This window comes from Ruditapes philippinarum, unplaced genomic scaffold (genome assembly GCF_026571515.1).
Source record: "Ruditapes philippinarum isolate M1 unplaced genomic scaffold, ASM2657151v2 ctg578_1_1_1_1, whole genome shotgun sequence".
Classification (NCBI taxonomy): domain Eukaryota; kingdom Metazoa; phylum Mollusca; class Bivalvia; order Venerida; family Veneridae; genus Ruditapes; species Ruditapes philippinarum.
The window spans coordinates 255140-274237 of NW_026865402.1; the positions used below are offsets into that span (position 1 = coordinate 255140).

Genomic DNA, 19098 nt, shown 5'->3' on the forward strand with positions numbered 1-19098 from the left:
ATAATGTCAAGTTAAAATTGAATGATATGGCTGAAGGATTTCAGGAGGTAAAAAAAGTTGCTGCTAAAACAGATTGTTCGCTACAAAATTTAATGAATGCTATACATCAAGATGATAAGATAAAATGTGCTGAACTATTGTCAAATATTAGTGTGAGAAAACTAAATCATTTGGTTAGATTGAAATACGAGGGGTATGCTGGTTACACAGTGACACCACTTCTATGGGCGGTAATAAAAGGTCATCATGAAATTGTTCAGCTTTTGTTAACAAAGAATGTCAATGTGGATAAAATCGGAACATATTTAGAGGGTGAAACATTGCATTCTACATCTTCTCTACTTGTAGCTGTGAGGAAACAGGATAGTAAAATAATTAAATTTCTCTTAGATAATGGAGCTTGCGTGCAACATGGGGTTCCCGGGCAGAGAATGGAAGAAGAAGAAGGGGGTTTCTTGCAATATGAAAAAGACATAGTTCCTTTGAATGAATGTATTGGACGGGATATAGATATTTTCAAAATGATGTTGTCACATGCTGATATCACATTAGAATATGGCACAGAAGAACATACCTGTCTTTGTTATACACTTGAACACTTTACAGATGATATGTCCAGTTTGAGTTGTATAAAGGAAGTGCTCAGACGTGGCGGAGTATTTTGTGTAAGTGAAAAATTGAAACATTCGTTTTTTTCTGGACAAAAAATGTGTTGGAACTTTAGAATATTTATGTGGATACTATTATCAAAGAAATGTGAATTAGGTTTAGAAAGATACTCAATTCACATTAATTGCCTTCGATTATTGTTGTGTACGGACTACTCTCATAAGAATTCCTTCATTTATAATGTTTGTAAGCATTTTCTAGCATTAGTTGAAGCAGAAGGTCCACAGTCAGAGTTTTGTGTTGAAGCAGTACCACCGGAGATGATTCAGATATTACAGTCTACAAAGATGCCGTCTTCTCTGCTACATATTACTCTAGCTGCAGTTAGACAATTGCTTAAACCGGTTAGTTATCAGAAACTTGAAAATCTGAATTTGCCAGATAGATTGGTAAAATGTCTTATGTTAGATGATATTTACAAAATGTAAACTAAAAATCGAGAATATATAGTAGAAGTTATATCAAAGTTCACTATATTGTTCCATTCATATTTTTCAAAATCATATATATTGAAGATTGCAAGCCCCTGTTAACAAGAATTTGTAACAGAGTTACCGATGTCCCCAGCCTCAGGAACTGGTTCTTGTTGTAACAAGTTGTGCCAAGTATTTTCAAAACCCCTTGAACTATGAAGAAGTTATAGATGGGACTCAAAATATACCCTATAACAGACTATGTTAATCTTTGACCTCTGTGACCTTGGAAGTAGGGGACCCATGTTTTGCGCCTGACATATTGTCTTATTATTGTGATTATTTGTGCAAAGTATTTTTAAAAATCCCTTGATCTATGAAAAAGTTATGGAATGGACACAAAATATACCCTATAACAGACTATGTAAATCTTTGACCTCTAAGTGTGACCTTGACCTTGGCATGACATATCATCTTATCATTGTGACTATTTGTGCCAAGTATTATCAAAATCCCTAGATCTATGAAGAAGTTCTAGATCAGACACTAAATAAACCCTATAACAGACTTTGTAAATTTTTGACATCTAAGGGTGACCATGACCTTGGAGGTAGGGATGCAGGTGTTGCTCATGACACATCGTCTTATTACAGTGACTATTTGCGCCAAGTATTTTCAAATCCTTTGATCTATGAAAAAGTTATGGACCGGACACAAAATATACCCTATTACAGACTATGTTAATCTTTGACCTCCAAGTGTAAGATAGGTGAACAATTATTGCTCATGACGCATCATTCAATTGTGGCAAGTATTTACAAAATCCCTTCAAAGATAAGAAAGTTATGGGCCGAACACGACATATACCCTCAAATAGACAATGTTGACCTTGAATGAGCAAGTGCGACCTTGCCCTGGAGGTAGGTGTCCGGTTGTTGCACATGACACATCATTTTATTATAACTAACATTTGTGCCAAGTTATTTCAAATTCCTTTGGTAAATGACAAAGTTATGGACTGGACACGAAAGTGTGACAGACAGACTGACGTGGGCCTATTTCTATATCCCCCTTATTTCTTCGAAAAGGCGGAGGGACAATAAAATGACTCCTATTACCAATATATCTTCATGCTTGTGCATCCAAAGGGGTATTGATATCACATTTATGCAATTATTTTATGATGTTGATAAACACTTGTGTGCTACTGAGCAAAAGGTTTGGTGCCTTTGATACATATTAGGTAGTACAGTAGTACTAAGGATTGTTGTGTCCAATTTTGAAGACAATCCATTTATAAGTAACAATTTTGTATCCAGTAAAAGAAAAAAACAAGCAAAATTCAATAATTGGATGTCATTGGCCAGTGGAGGTAATAATCAATTTGGTCTTCATAAAGGTCTTATCCTAAGGATTATTGTATCCAATTATGAAGGCAATCTGTTCATAAATAACACAGTTATAGCCATTTATAGCAAAATTCAAACATCTGACCTTGAAGGTCAAGGTCATTTATAGGTGAAGGTCTGGTTAACTTTAAAGTTTTGTTCAAAAAGTTGATGTATCCAAGTATGAAGGCATAAAGAAATAATAAAACTAGAAATGTGTCCATAGGACACGGATGCCCCCACACGCCACTGTTCTGTCCATCTTATGATTTTAGGTCAAATATTTTTTGGACTACAATTGTGCCACAAGTTGAAAACTAAAAATCAACAAAGGGCCATAATTCTGTTAAATTTGGTCACAGCAAATATTCCTTCCTTTACTACCATCTACACATTAAGGTTGTTCATCCCTGGAAGTTTAAGCAAAATCTGCCATCCGGTTTAAGAGGAGTTGCGTTCACAAAATTTCTACATAGTATATAGTGAAAAAATCAACAAAGGGCCATAATTCTGTTAAATTTGGTCGCAGCAAAAATTCCTTCCTTTACTACCATCTACACATAAAGGTTGTTAATCCCTGGAAGTTTAAGCAAAATTTGCCATCTGGTTTAAGAGGAGTTGTGTTCACAAAATTTCTACATAGTATATAGTGAAAAAATCAACAAAGGGCCATAATTCTGTTAAATTTGGTCACAGCAAAAATTCCTTCCTTTACTACCATCTACACATAAAGGTTGTTAATCCCTGGAAGTTTAAGCAAAATCTGCCATCCGGTTTAAGAGGAGTTGCGTTCACAAAATTTCTACAAAGTATATAGTGAAAAAATCAACAAAGGGCCATAATTCTGTTAAATTTGGTCACAGCAAAAATTCCTTCCTTTACTACCATCTACACATTAAGGTTGTTCATCCCTGGAAGTTTAAGCAAAATCTGCCATCCGGTTTAAGAGGAGTTGCGTTCACAAAATTTCTACATAGTATATAGTGAAAAAATCAACAAAGGGCCATAATTCTGTTAAATTTGGTCACAGCAAAAATTCCTTCCTTTACTACCATCTACACATTAAGGTTGTTCATCCCTGGAAGTTTAAGCAAAATCTGCCATCCAGTTTAAGAGGAGTTGCGTTCACAAGATTTCGGGACGGAAGGACGGACGGACAAGTGCAACGCTATATGCTCCCACTCTGTGGGGGCATAAAAATCATGACCAACATTAAAGTTTTCAGAAAGCAATGCCAACAACAACATAACTGCAGCAGTAGCTCTTTTTTCTTCTTCAAAAAATTCGAGCAAATTGCCCTTGGATAGTAACCTCCAATTATGATCCTGAAAATATGTACATGTATTAAGTTTCAAGTGAGTATCTGCAGTAGTTTTTGAAATTTGATGTTGCATGTAAAACTTTTACCAAGAATTATCAAAGCCCAAAAAGTCAAAATTCATAATAGTTATAGGCCTTGGAAAGTGACCAATTATGATCTCAAATTACAAATTAGTGTGTGAAGTTACAAGTAAATATCTATTGGAAAATAAAATATGATGTTGTACAAGAAGATGCATGTAAAACTTGAACAAACACTGGTGAGTTTTCTTCCATTGCACTTCTATGTAGTTGGAGTCCTTAGCAACATTTCAAAATAAAAAACAATTTGTATTCTCAATTTTATTATGCACAAAGGTAAGTAAAATACATATCAATTATTGCATATAGATATTAATAAATATAAGAATATAATACTGTTTGTTAGTAAAACATAAGTAAGAGTGACATAATTATTTCTTAGGAACACAAAATCACTTCACAAAAAGGCTCATCAATGACAGCATAATTTTATATATTTTTTCTGAAGCAGCAATTTTGGAATAATTCTTCTAATATGATAAAGGGTTCATCTTTAACAGGATTATAATGTGGCTGTATAATAATAATTGAAATAAAAAGTATCAATAAAACCAACCATATTTTATAAAATCAATTAAAATTGGTAATCAGATAATTCAGACTTTGTACTCCTCGGGTAGGTTGACAAGTTGTTGTCCATAAAATTGAAAGTTATATGCTGAGCACTGTTATTTAGTTCTGTCAGCTGTGTATCAAATCGTTCTCGAACAAAAGAACATGTGCATCATGACAAGTTGACTTTGTTTTAACCTCTTAACCCTTTGTTTTAACTTTATAAAGTTTTGTCTTAAAATCATTACCCTTTGTAGAAAAAACCTCATTACACTTGGTTCTTACCTCATAACACACTGTCTTCATCTCATTATATTTTTAACCTCATTACATATCACCCTTTATTCTAACTCATAACACTTTGTTTTCAAAATTGTTACCCTTTGTAACAACCTCACATTGTCTTCATCTCATTACATTTTATTTTAACCTAATTACCCTTTGATTTAAATTCATGACACTTTGTTTTAAAATCATTAGTCTTTAATTGTTGTAAAATCATTACCCTTTGTTATAACCTTATTACACTTCGTTCTTACCTCATTACACATTATCTTATACTTCATATCACTTTGTCTGTTTTAACCACATTACATGGTTTAAACTCTACACTTTATTTTAACCTCAATGCACTTTAACATCATTTAACTTATATATAACCTCATTACAAACAAATATTTAATATCCATCACAATAGTGTAAACCATTGCATAATGCATTCAACAAATTTGAAAAGAAACCTCTAGTTTTGATGAAAAAGCATAAAATTAAGAAACATCAAAATACATATACTGGAATTCTTATGAAAATACTCGAAAATAAAAAAAGTTAAGAAATACTGCTCGAGAGATACAAGTTATAAGTCTGGTCATTCAGAAGGTTGTTATAAGGTGTCTGAGGTAGAAATATGTGAACAATATTTATTTTGGTGAGTTATAATAAACAAAATATATGGTTAACTAGTAGAGAACTACAAAATGTCTTAAACGAAATATGGTATAAACATTTCATAACTATTTCTATGGTTTTAGATAAAAGATTTTAATAAATTCAACAACTAATAAAGTCTTGAAAGTCAATACATAGATGCATTATTTTTATATCCTAGTCCAGTTAACCTTAAAAAAATTATCTAGCTGAAGGAGATGTATTTGGCTTACAAGTCTTCTGAACAAGATAAATGTTCCATGTCTGAAATATATGTCCATTTATTTTTCTGTTTCCCTTTTTTTTTTTTTTTGGGGGGGGGGGGGGATTGGAGGGTGCATGATATGAATATGCTAATATTCTTAATGTATTCTGTTTACTGATGAATTGAATCGTATGTGATAAATACATGTAGGATATTATATTCTTGTTGATTCCTAGACTCTCATAATATAATTTTTTTTACTTGTTCAATAAATTCCGTATTGAACTTATACTCGTTCAATATTTTCTATATATGGAAGTCTATAATAATAATAATTATAATTATGTCTGAAATACCTCTTTGTAACTCAATATACTGTACTTCAAAACAAAATCATATAATGATCATACAAACTGATGTATATTCAAACATAAATGCTAGGCGTAAACACAAAATTTCGTTCAGTTTGTTACACCATGACTACTGTTACACTAACATAAAACAATGAGACAAAATGTTGACATCTATCACAGATACAAACTGACTATCACAGGCATAATATGAGCCGCGACATGACAAAATCAACATAGTGCGTTTGCGACCAGCATGGATACAGACCAGCCTGCGCATCCGCGCAGTCTTATCAGGATCCATGCTGTTCGCTTACAAACCCTATAGCAAGTAGCGAAACTGATAGCAAACAGCATGGGTCCTGATCAGACTGCGCGGATGCGCATGCTGGTCTGGATCCATGCTGGTCGCAAACACACTATGTTGGTTTTGTCGTGACGCGGCTAACATAATCATTTCACTGCTAATCCACCTGATAAAAATCACTGATTCTTTTAGCTAGTAATGTGCATCTCATTTGTGGAGATACCAGGTGTCTATGTAGAAGTCGTACGGTAGCACCAGGGCTTGAACTCCATGCCTGTAACACATAGTGCATTGGTTGCTCTAACTTCCATCGTTTCCACTGATTGATGGTCTCTTGTGGAATGCCTAGTCGATCTCCCATCATCCTCCAGTCAGCCCCTGCCAAGTTCAATAGAGAAACTTAAATTAAATCATATCAGCTCACATTAACCTATATTTTGTGGTATAAGCATAACAAACTTGACCTAATGTGAAATTAAAACTGAATATTGTTAATTAAAAGTATTTCAAGCTCACAAACCTAAAATTAAGATGGCTAAAATATAGAGTCTGGTCAGACTGTACAGATGTGCAGGAAGCCTAGGTCTGCTAACACTTGGAGGTTTGAAACTACTGGTGATACAAGTGCTTTGAAAGTTTGGTTCAAATCAAATTAAAACTGCTGTCATGCAGACGAGGCATAACATGCCTATCTTTATCCCTTTTATGGTGCTACAATTTCGATGATAGAAACCCTTATCTACTATTAAAGTAGACTACTTATTGTGGACAATGGATAGCCACTGATCAAGCACTATGTGTTCAGGTGAGCAAAAATTATTTGGTCAACTAGTTAAAATGTAAATTTTAAAAAATAATACATGGAGTGCATCTAAATTTGGTACTGTTTATAATTTACTTATCCAGAGCTAACAATTTGTGCTTAAAAATTCCTTAATATTTACTGAGATATACAATTCTCTTTATATACTTAAGCCATTTACACTGGTTAAATATTTTGACTTTTATTCATGTCAATAGATATGACACAATAACTAATGTGATATCAGTCAATACCATTATGGTGAAATATCAAGTATGAAATATCAAGTACAATTGTAGAGATTGTATTGAATCTTACCATTTCCCTTCGGTAGACTAAGCTGTTGTTCAACATACAGACGTAAATCTTTATGCATTTCTTTGATTTGTGTGTTGCCATCCAGCTTCTTTAAAGGCTGAAACAATAATAATAATATATGATAAATTATAATTGATCAATGTTAATTTTATGTAACTTACTAACTTAGAAATCAATCATAAAACTTTATGGTTTGATAACAGCACCCAAAATACAAATGTCTCTAACCAAAATTCATGTATGATAATAAGTAACAAAAAATAATTGAGAACTTGCTGAATCTTGAGATTATATCTTGAAGGTCAAGGTCATTGAGTGGTAAAAGTCATATTTCAACATTCCAAAATAAAGTTTGTGCACAAATGTAACACTGTGTCTGTGTATGAAGGTTCCAGTTTAAATAATGAAGATGTTCTGACTGAGTGCAGGAAAAAGACAGACAAAACAGGATAAAAACATATGCCTCCCACAGCCTGATCAATCAATAAATACAGGACACAAATATTCAATATTATTATCTATATAAAAATAGTTTAAGGAATCAGTCTTCTTACAACATGAAATTGTATTTAACTTGTTGTTGAAAATAGGATAGCCTTGAGGTATATCTAACTTATAATGATACAATAAATAGTGCATGATTCATTATCAATATACTGTTCATACATAATGTAAATTATAACTGGTTATGTAATATGTTTGAGTCCCATCAGTGACTTTGGATTCTTTCATGTGATAAAAGCTATCTAGCTAGCTAATATGTAATGTTGGTGGTTCCACTATGATGCCCATTCGTAGCTGAAATAATGCAATGAGGGGCACCTGAAGCCTCCCCCCATTAATAGAGCTGGACAGTCACCCATATGACCTTTACAATATTGGTGTAACATAAGACCCAACAAAAGCCACAAACAGCATCACTGATACAGTTTACCATATTTACACACCACACCACACATATTACATTAAATTTAATGAGATTGTACGATAAACTTCAGTATGTTACCGGTCTGAGGTCCAAGTTTTCATTTGTAAGCACCACAGGTTTAGGTTTTGGTTTGCTGATTCTAGGGGTAGACTGGTTTTCTGGTGCAGGAGAAGATAATGATAACCTTGGACTGGTTTCCACACTCAAATGAATTTGTTCATAAGGCAGTGAGTCCAGAAATGTAAACAGACTATTTCCCTCTGCAAAATAGAAAAATATATGATTTAACTATTAGAGAATCCTATCAATGATTCAAACTTTTATGCTAATATAATCCATAGTTATTTGTAAACCAACCTATATGTTACCCTAATTAATTTTATGAAGTTTTGAGTACATTTACACAGTATATTCTGATGATCTCAGTTCAAGGAAATTTTATTTCACGGTTATCTTGATCTCTCTGTATTGTTCCATTTTATTTCGAATATTTAACACATTGCGTGTGTTCCATGTAGTAACTAATAGTTACATAATATATAGCCATATTTTCCAAGAATAACTTTTTACAATTCACATGTAGATGTGACATACTGTATTGGAAAATATGATAGCATAAATTCAACAGTCTTTAAGGATTGCTGACCGCGTTGGTTCAAACCATGTCAGGAGCAAGCTGTAGTTTCCTTGAGCAAGAAACTACATTCATTGCTTAGTACTGGTTGGTCCCAGGAACGGATTTGAGAGTGTTTCAATAAGCTTATAGCTTCCAACACAAATTTGTAACTAAACTAACAGTCTTAATGCTTCTTTATCAATGCAACAAATAAACTGACCGCATGGCAGAGTGGTTTAACATGTCAGACTTGTAATCTAAGGATTGCTGGCCGCCTGGGTTCCAACCAAGCTGTTGTTTCCTTTAGTGAGAAACTTTTCACTTATTGCTTAGTATTTAAAATAATTGTTGGTTCCAGGAACATATTCATGACTGATTGAATAACCTTATTGCTTCCAATAATCTCAAACCAAATAAAATTGTATAAACCAAATTACTGATACACTTTAAGTAAAAGAACAAATTTTGATACCATTATAATGTTTAGTATTTTAAATGGAGTTTTCCTTCATTCAATATGGACATAATCGTTCATAATTTTAAGAAAAAAACTAAAATGAGTACCTACTATAAAGAGACAAGTGAAGACAATGAAAAAAAACATAACAGATACACTGGCTGATCTTGATCTGAACTGGTTGCTCAAAAATAAGCAGGCAAACAGTTATAAATTAAATCATATTATTAACGGTACTGAACTACATGGTTCAGTTGTCAGCAAGTACTCAAATTATAAATTTGTTAAAGTAGAAAAGTATGAACTTTTTCCACAGTACTTACTGATATCCCTTATAAGTTCCCTTGCTTTCACTTTAATCTCATCAACATTATCACAGTCATTAAGAATTTCATCTAAACCATTCTCAACATTTACTCTAGTCCGTAACAATTTTGCTAACTCTGTATTTAGGTGAGTAATCCTAGTTTCGAGTTCTTCTACCCTGTATTCCATAGTATTACTTTTATGAGATTCTGCTGTCATTTTTTCAGTCAAAGCAACGAGACATTCCGATGGAATTTCTGTCACATCAGGGTTTTCAATCTCTCTAGGTATTTTAATACCTTTTATTTTAGCATTCTCAATTAATTTATCAATGACTGATGTGATGGTAGATTTCAGAAGCTGATTCTCTTCATTTAGAGATTCTACTTCCCTACACAGTTCAGCATTTGCCTTAATTAGCTCCTCCTTTGAGGGCCCCTTGTCTTTCTGTTTGTGTTCTTTGCTTTTATGTGATGACGATGTCTTTGATGAGACAGATCCGGCTGAAGATGGCCGAGAAGACGAGGTCTTGTCTGAGTTGTTGTTTTCTTTCTTCATGGTTCTACGAGAGTTGGGCAGCAGCACATTGGTAGACATCTTTATGTAATGAAAGTCCACTCATCTGCAAGAAAAGGATTAAATATAATAAGAAATCAAGCAGCTTTTAAGGTTAATATCTTATCAAAAGTATGATATTTAAAAAATTATGTCACTTTCATAAAAGGAACATATTTTAATGAAACTGTTTAAACCAGTGTCTGAATTTTATTTTTTTTTATTATTTTTTTAAGATCTTAAATGGTTAACAGTAGCACAATTCCATGCAGTAAATCATTCCCTGAAATAAATTATATATTTAAGGTACAAAGACAATACTTTACTAACCACAAGTTTTAAGAAAATTTAAATACATACTAAAAAGATAAACAAAAACATAACAAATAAAATCATGCAAAAAAACTAACATAAAAAATTAATAAATAGTAAATGACAGTGAACTGAAATGCCTAACTAAGAAAAAAGTATCTACACATACATACTTGAAAGATACGACCCAGTGAGTCAAAGTACTAAATAAATAATTGGTAAACTGAAACCAGTGACATCCCAAATACATACCACTAACACCATAAAATTATACTACTTACTTGTAAGAAACCATGGTCACAGTCCACAGTATATCATTTATTCCATAGTACTATTTTTCAAAAAAATAAATGATTCATACAAAGGTATGTCCTATACTGTAAGGTCATATGGCTGTCAACTTATAAATAATACAAGTTACTTTAGAACAATAGTGTCAACTAAATATCATTAAAATATAATGACAGAATCAATAACCTAATGGTAACAAGTCATAGCATATAGTTGTACCTGATAGGTTTTTATGATACGAAAAATAGATAAAGAAATAAGTTATATTATCTGAATATTGATTGAAACTTTAACAAATTAATGCAGAGATACTGGTACCTATACAATGTAGATTAATTGCTTAGTTTTTTTTATAAATGACAAGCAAACAATCTTGATTGCAGGATGCTGAAAGTAACATTGGAATGAAACATAGTTGGTGTGATAATAAATTCATTTAAATTTTTAACCATAATTATGATATCTCACAACACAATTTCTGGGACTTATAAGCAATTTGAAATTCATTTACATGTAATAGTTTACTTTAAATAATTGCTGATGTAAGTTAAAATGAAAACTAGCTACTAATTTAAAAGAAACTATAAAAAAAAGTTCATGAAAAACCATTCATTTCAATTCAATTACAATTTTAATGTCACAGTTACATTAAGTAATCTAAGATTAAAAAGACTGTACAGAAAGAAGTATCCATTTAGATTTCTATTATTTAATTAATTATACTTTGTACTTTTAAATTGTCATTAGGAATACATTTCTTACTGTGTAGTAAAGGATCATATTTATTTTTGAAAGGTCATTATATTAATTCAACAATTTTCTTCAAACTAATAATTATAACACTATTCTCCCAATGAAGTTTGTGAATATTCAAAAAGTAAAATGCAAAAAAAAATCCTGCCCAAAACAACAAAAATATGAATCCATGTACATGTATGAAATACATTCACCATGCAGCCAATTGTTTGGAATAAAATAGGTGAATATCAATCAAAAGAAAAACACCACAATGAAAATAGCATTCATATATAAAGTGTAAATAGTTTAGAATTTTTTACCCTTTATTTCCCCATGAAATGAAAATTCATTTTCAAAGGAAACACAAGCCTGTAAAAAGAATATATTATAATTTAGATGGTTCTTTGATACTTCAGGCATTTAGTTTATGGATATCTCAATCAGTTATCGTATCTACTGAAAGTCATATGGTAGATTTTTTTAGGCAATATAACATAACATAACATACTTCTTGAAAGATATATTATGCTCATCCTTGAGTAAGATATTTTAGTCGCAGAAATTTATTGAAATCTATGAAATTCTTACTGAATATGTCTGATTTGAATTTAAAAAAATGAGCAAACTATGTATGGGAAGCTATTCCCTATTACAGGTCAAGTAAAGTTTGCCCAAAATTCTTTAAAAAAAAAATGCCAGTTTTTTTAATGACACTATATATTCATGTTGTGACCACCTTAATAGTGTGCAGAATTTTAAACATAACATATCTACTTTGTGTGAAGTCAAAACATGTCTATTTTTTATTAGCAATTATCAATATTTTCTATTATGAAATTTGAGTATAGTATATCTTTTAAATAAAACTTATCAATGAGCCTTACAGGTTTTGAAAATTTTCAAATTAATATAGTCATATACATGTATGAATAAGCAAATAAATTACTTTAAACACATTAACGATCAGATGAGAAAACGTATGTTACAGACATTTTTCCAGACTGATAAAAATGTTTTCAATTGTTTTGATAATACCTGAATACAAACTTCTTTACCTAGAGACTAGATTAAATTTACTTTCAAAATGATGACCTCACCATTGATAAAACTGATTATTTTGATAAGTATTTAATACTTTAACTAAACTGTCCATAATTCTATGTTTAATACACAAATCTACTTTATAATGAAATAAGTACCTAAATTGTAACACCATTGGAATTTGAAATACCATAGGCAGTTACTAATAAAACAAATTTTAAATGAAATTTACTGACTACCTGAAAGTTAAAACTGCAACCTTTTCCATGAATCAACATATTCAATATACACACAATCATGTAGATGAAATAGGAACACTATAAGTCACTAAGCAATTCAACATTGAAATGTAAGATGTTCAGTCCGATGGTCTGGTTTGTGATAAACTATAAGCATTGACATTGAAAACTGTTCAATATGTGTGAAAAACTCAGAACATTAAATAGAAAGTAAGTAGTAAAAAAACTGAATTTGTTTCTTATAAATTGGATGTGCTAGCCAGAAATGAAACATTTTTTGAATTAAGTACACATTAGTTTTTATTAATAAGCATTTACAAAATTAAATTGGTCTTGAACTGCTCAGACATTTGACCAATTTAATGCATTAAGTGCTTACTAATAAACACTAACCAATTTAGCGTTTGAAATTATTCTAATAAAAATGTTGATTTACTTAAAAGACTGATTAAATTTAGCCGATTTACTAAAGATAAAGTGTTATGATTCATTTGAAATACAAAAACTACTGCAATTCTAGTGGACAAAAAATGATTTCAAACACTAAATAAGTTTTGAATAAAACATAAAATGATCAGATGTTACACTAGGTGTTTGTGCTTACACAAAATGAATGACAAAGTAATTTTGTTAACCAACAGTGTATTACAATATTAATTACTTATCATATACATTTGCAAAAAACAGATTTATATATAAAAAAAAATTACTAAAAATTTAAAAAAGAGAAAAATAAATAAAAAAAAATCTTACTTGAAGCTAGTCATAATTCACCCAAAATTTTACAGTAGTTAAATATTCATTTAAACGCTTACACTTGATAATCCTAAAATTTTTGTTTCAGGCTTGGTTATCGGGGATAAGAAGTATATGCTATGGAATGTAAATTTAAATTTGTTAAAGAATATACAAAACATGTAGGAAGATAAAGAACTTATATATGATAATAATGCTGCCAACTTCTAAAAAAAATTTATAATTTTTTAAATCTTTAAAAATTTATAATTTTTAAAAATGTAAGTTTTCTTTTAAATGTTTATTGAAGAAATTTAAGTCTGAAAGTAACAACTTACTGAATAAATTATCACACACGCACTCATTGGATTATATCCTAATAAAATGTTAAAAGTTGTTAAAATTCTTTGCACAACAACTATCAAATTTAATGAACAGGTGAAATGTTAAATAAATGGATTCTTCTGTAAACAGACTTCATTCAGACCAGCTTTAACTGCAAATGTTTGTAGATCCCAAACTGATTCTATTTCAAGCCTTTACCACCTTGAGTAAACGTTTCTAACAATCTTAACGAGTTAATGAACAGGTCCCCAAATAGAAAATGCAAATACACATTGTTTACTCCATGGTTAATACAATGTTTCCTCTATTTTGCAGTTTCAATTGAATACTTTTTTTCAATTTTACATTTTATGAATACATTTAACAATAAGACTTTGCATATCAGGTACATGTATTCAAAGTAAAACGATATTATTAATAATAATCAATTTTCTTTCTTACAGTTGACTACTTACATATCAATGGGACATAATAATGATGTCATTTCTACCTTCTTTTCTGTAAACACCAATTAAATGGACAATTTCTTTAATATATCCAATATATATATTTACATGAATTCAAAAAGCTGTATTCACGAAACATAATTAAAGACAAATTAAATTGTACAAAAGATAAAGTTTACTTCAGAAAGTGAATAAGCAAGTCCATTAAATATAAACTTCAAAACAACCAAAGTCTAAAGCACAAAATGAACGCCAAGAGCTTTATTTATTTATTTTTCTTGATATAAGTAATAGAAAGAGCACCGAAACACGAGGCTACCGGTATCTGATTTGTACGAGGGGGCGAAGCCCCCGAGTATAAATCAGATTGCCGCGAGTGTTTTGGTATTCTTTCTCTTTTGTATCATAGTCAAACATAAAAACACGTTCCCTGCTATCACAATATGAAACCCCGGGAAAAAGTAACCAATGAACAAGCATCTGAATATGATATTTCTGTCGCTTTCCCTTTCTCTTCCGTCACAATATGTAAACCCCAGCAAAAATGAACCAATCAATGGTCACTCTCTGGAGTGCGGGTAACTTGTACCTGTACTCCAGTTAACGCACTGTACATGTATATGTATATGTATAAGATTTATCTCTGACACATTTTCAACAGAAAAGTCCCCAAACTATGATACAAAAGATATATTAAAAATTATAACCCACTAATAGCTAGCAATAGTGACAAGCTTATAATCTAGCCTGCATGTTAGTATGCAACTGACAAGACTTTATAACAGAACAGAATGTCATTTATTTATAACATGTGTTAGGCAACTTAATATTCTGATATTGAAATCCTTGAAACTTAATAATGAGGAGTGCCATATTCTAAACTGGACAATCTGACATGGTGCCACATTTGAAACCGGACATGGTACCATATTCATAACCAGATATTATGTCATATTTAAAATCGGACAATTATCTACATAAAAAATCCAGCAAAGTACATGTAAATGTCAAAAACATGGCTTGACTGTTTTTACTCTTAGACTAATAGAATGCTAAATATCTCATTGAATCTTATGTGTGAATAATGACAATATTTTCATGATTATGAAAAAAATAATAAGATTGAGTGCATGGTCAACCGAAATGACTTGTTTTATTTATCCGATTTATAGCAAAAGAATTATTAACATATGACTGTAAAAGATTTCACACTGACATACATATACAAGTATTTATAAACATAAAAATCTTACCTAAAAAATTATAGAATAATGGGGCGAATAATATTCAAATCCTCCAGTAAAACAGGTTTTTCATCGGAACTTCTAAATTGTGTAATGTTTAACTATTCTCTTGTGATATGTTAATATTTCTCTCAGCAGTTGCTAGAGTATTTCTCCATTTAGATAAAACATCTGCGTCAAGATAACATATTTGCAATATATTGACCACCACTTTATTGTTACAAAATGTTTTACGAGTCTTTTCAAGTACATGCGTAATTTAATAGCATCTATTTTGTTAAGGCCTAAAAATCAATATAAAACCTAATCAAATTACAATCAATATCACACAACAAAGTTTTATCTTTTATTGTGATATTGCTTAGTGTTATGGCATTATTATTGTTGTGTACAGGTTATATACAAATGTACATGTAATTGTAAAAATAAAAAATAAACTGCTTCAAAATTTTATTAAACTCCAGGAAGCAATCATTTTTAACTAAATTTGTTATGCTGATTTAAAATTTGTTATATAAAATTAACACAGACAACAATAAAGAATATTAAAAATGATCTGAACTTAAACTACTTTGTTCTATATTATGGACCTAAAAAAATTCAAGTATAATTTGGTAAGTTTCAACAAATTGACTTATTGTAAGATACATTAAAAATGATTACAATTTTAATTTGCATTAGAACTTTCTTGAAAACTATTATCTATCTTTAAATCTCTTTCAATATCAATAATGACTTGGCTTATATTATGTTGGCAGACCAATCATCATCATCATCATGATAATAATTATTATAATTATCATAAGAAACATTATTATTGAATCATTACTGAAATCCATTACACTTTTATGGATAAATCTTAAATAAGAACAGGAAAATTCAAGTACAAAATAATGTACAAAAAAATTAAGCAGAATATTTAGTGGTAAACTTCACTCCCTTAATTTGCAGCAAACTGAATATCCTACCATTACTTCAAATAAGAAAGTGAACAAAAGTGAAACTTTTGACCAGGACAGTAACCCTTAACTTGTTGAATTCTTAACCTTTTCTCTGATATAGACGTGTTTTGACGGCTTTTTGTCCCCCCCCCCCATTTTTGAGGCCTCAAACAATGGGAAAATACCCCATTTAGGCCCCAAACACTGTTTTTCGTTTGAGAAATGTTGTGCACGGCCCCCCCCCTTCCAAATGATACATCAGGGGGTTGCCAGAAGGGGGATGGACTCAGGTCGATCTTAAGGTGACGTGTAACCAACGTTGAAAAGCCTTTTACTCTGTCTCATTGCATTGAGAAGTTGCAGCACTTTGAAATCAGTTTTGATGGGAAAAAAAACAATGCAAAATAGTGATTTTTCGCGATTTTGAGACATCCCCCCGTTGCCATGGTAACAGGAAATTTAGGATTGAGCATGTTGGTACAGAGGTTATGGTTTAGACAACATATGTGCCAAGTTTCATCAGTATTGAAGCATTTTTCATAGTTTTATAGCAGTTGAAACTTGTAACAGGAGGCTTTTCAATGAAAACAGACATTTTTTGGGTAAAAGGTTAAATCAACATGTTAAGCTTCCTTCTTTATCAACTTTAGGGATATCCAGACTAATAGGCTATATAGTGTTTGCAAAGACAAGTCACTTTCCACTTAGCAGGCTAGGGGTTAATTCACAAAGTCAATTCAACTGTGTGTTATCTTTCACACTTACATAAAGCAAAGCTAAGTTTTCTTTTATGTTTGAATGATTTTGTTCGAAACTAATCCTTATATTGCTTATAATAAACTTGTTGCAGAGAAATACAATGTCTTGTGCCACATAACTGGAATAACACTGGTAAGTTCAATAAAATTCTTTTTGTGCTTTATCTAAAACACAGATAAAATTAAATTTATTGTACCTTTTTTTTGGTTATTTTATTATTTTCACTAATCTGCTTGAAGATGTCTATAAAGAGTGTGTGTCTTAAAATCTTAACAAACATTTTATAACAAAAAAAAACTAAGAAAGTTCAAATCAAATATTTTTTTTAACTGGCATGCTTGCAATTAATAATGATTCATAGCATTTTAAACAGCATTAAGTTTGTATTAGTTTAAAATATTTCCACAGAGATTAAAGTACATGTACTACTTATTACTTTTTTAACAATATTGTAGTTTTTTAATCATGTCAGATAAATAAAAAGTCTATAACAATTTAGACCTAAATGTCTGATACATCATAACATGTAAATCACTTTTGGCATGAAAAAAACATAAAAAAAACCCAATAATTACTGGTTTATAGTGGCATACGGGAAAGTTACAAAACATATGGCATATTTTCAACTACTGAATGTATGTCACAGGATTAAGGAAGTAGGGCCTGTGTTACATAAGTACCAATGTATTGCTTATTTATAATTTATTATCATTATCAAGTCAAGTATATTTAATACAAATAAAGTTGGATATAATAACAAGCAACATAATTTTATGCACTAATATGCTGTTTACACAGATTTAAGTACAATTATTACAATTTATTTATAGCATAAAATATAATTATGTCTAGTAATTTTGACTAGTTGGAACTAAAATGTTACATTTAGGTGGGAAAAACATGCAAACAAATTAGGAATCAAATTGTTGACCTGTAGACTCAATATTTTTATATCTGCAGCTTAACTAAATTAGCAAAAAAAATCACTTTTGCATTCTCTGTATCATTTAATAATTGCTTGTGAAACAGTTCTTTATCACATATGAATGTAACTAATTATTGATGGCGCAAGTTCCGTGAAATGTAACCATTATAAATATTTCATTACATAATTCACATGTAACATTACATCATCATGTCTTGATGCAACATCAATCTTTTATATGGAAAAACATTGTACAAAAGCAAAATTATATAAAACCTCAAAACATGTTTAATTTACATTGATTTTAATGCAATTAGTCATGTAATAAAAAGAATCTAAGAAACTCATACATTTCGAGAGGCTGTATCAGTGTAACTCTGTATATTATTATACAGATCTTTATAAATTTAAATAATGTCATTAAAAAATATATCAACTAAATATCTTTAATTCCCTTGAAACTTATCAACCTTTATGATAGCACAGGAACCCCACAAAATCAGCATGTCAAAATAGAGATTATTTCAACTTTATTACACACTTTAAAAGTCACAGACAGTTTCGGGTGTTGAGCTCTAAATGCCTTACAAACTATTTAAATATATTGAACATGTGAGTCTGTGTAAGCAACACGGTTCGAATTTAATTGGGTGCGAATTTGTCTTTAATTTGTAACCCTTTAAGGAAAAAAATAGGCAATAAAACAGGATATATTTAATGCCTTTATCTTTACCTTGCTAAGTAAATTAAAACCTGTTATCGTAATCATCTTTGTTTATTCAGAAAATCTTGTGTAAATATACTTGGCGTCTCGGGATATCCCCGTTGGTAAGGTGTGAAAACGAGGCAAGGGAAATTCTTTCTTCATTTCCGTTCAAGGGAAGTTAC

The 19098-nt window shown here is 30.7% G+C and overlaps 2 protein-coding genes across 6 annotated transcripts; one reads left to right on the top strand and one right to left on the bottom strand.

Annotated features, from left to right (window-relative positions):
* Nucleotides 1-24: 24 nt before the first annotated feature.
* LOC132728883 (uncharacterized) lies at nucleotides 25-1130 on the top strand. Its single transcript, XM_060714580.1, has one exon. It carries the CDS (start codon nucleotides 27-29, stop codon nucleotides 1095-1097), a length of 1071 nt encoding a protein of 356 aa, XP_060570563.1. The 5' UTR covers nucleotides 25-26; the 3' UTR covers nucleotides 1098-1130.
* Nucleotides 1131-3986: 2856 nt separating this feature from the next.
* LOC132728898 (uncharacterized) lies at nucleotides 3987-19073 on the bottom strand. Of its 5 annotated transcripts, none has more exons than XM_060714606.1 (6): nucleotides 18944-19054; nucleotides 11856-11904; nucleotides 9657-10261; nucleotides 8339-8520; nucleotides 7333-7429; nucleotides 3988-6590 (listed from the first exon to the last, which is right to left on the bottom strand). In XM_060714606.1, the coding sequence occupies exons 3-6, from the start codon at nucleotides 10234-10236 to the stop codon at nucleotides 6370-6372; spliced, it is 1080 nt and encodes a 359-aa protein (XP_060570589.1). In that variant the 5' UTR covers nucleotides 10237-10261; nucleotides 11856-11904; nucleotides 18944-19054; the 3' UTR covers nucleotides 3988-6369. The 5 variants fall into 5 exon arrangements, with proteins under 5 accessions (XP_060570591.1, XP_060570589.1, XP_060570590.1 ...); XM_060714607.1 differs by lacking the exon at nucleotides 18944-19054 and adding an exon at nucleotides 15595-15903; XM_060714608.1 differs by lacking the exons at nucleotides 11856-11904; nucleotides 18944-19054 and adding an exon at nucleotides 13889-14333 and having other exon boundaries at nucleotides 3987-6590.
* Between the last annotated feature and the right edge of the window lie 25 nt (nucleotides 19074-19098).

What these genes read in the sequence shown, in the direction of transcription:
- LOC132728898 (XM_060714608.1), bottom strand. Translation starts at nt 10,236, where the DNA reads ATGTCTACCAATGTGCTGCTGCCCAACTCTCGTAGAACCATGAAGAAA. An exon ending in GGAACTTATAAGGGATATCA is followed by an intron (nt 8,521 to 9,656) that starts GTAAGTACTGTG and finishes TCTATTTTGCAG; the next exon opens with AGGGAAATAGTCTGTTTACA. An exon ending in AAAACTTGGACCTCAGACCG is followed by an intron (nt 7,430 to 8,338) that starts GTAACATACTGA and finishes TTATTGTTTCAG; the next exon opens with CCTTTAAAGAAGCTGGATGG.
- LOC132728883 (XM_060714580.1), top strand. Translation starts at nt 27, where the DNA reads ATGGCTGAAGGATTTCAGGAGGTAAAAAAAGTTGCTGCTAAAACAGAT.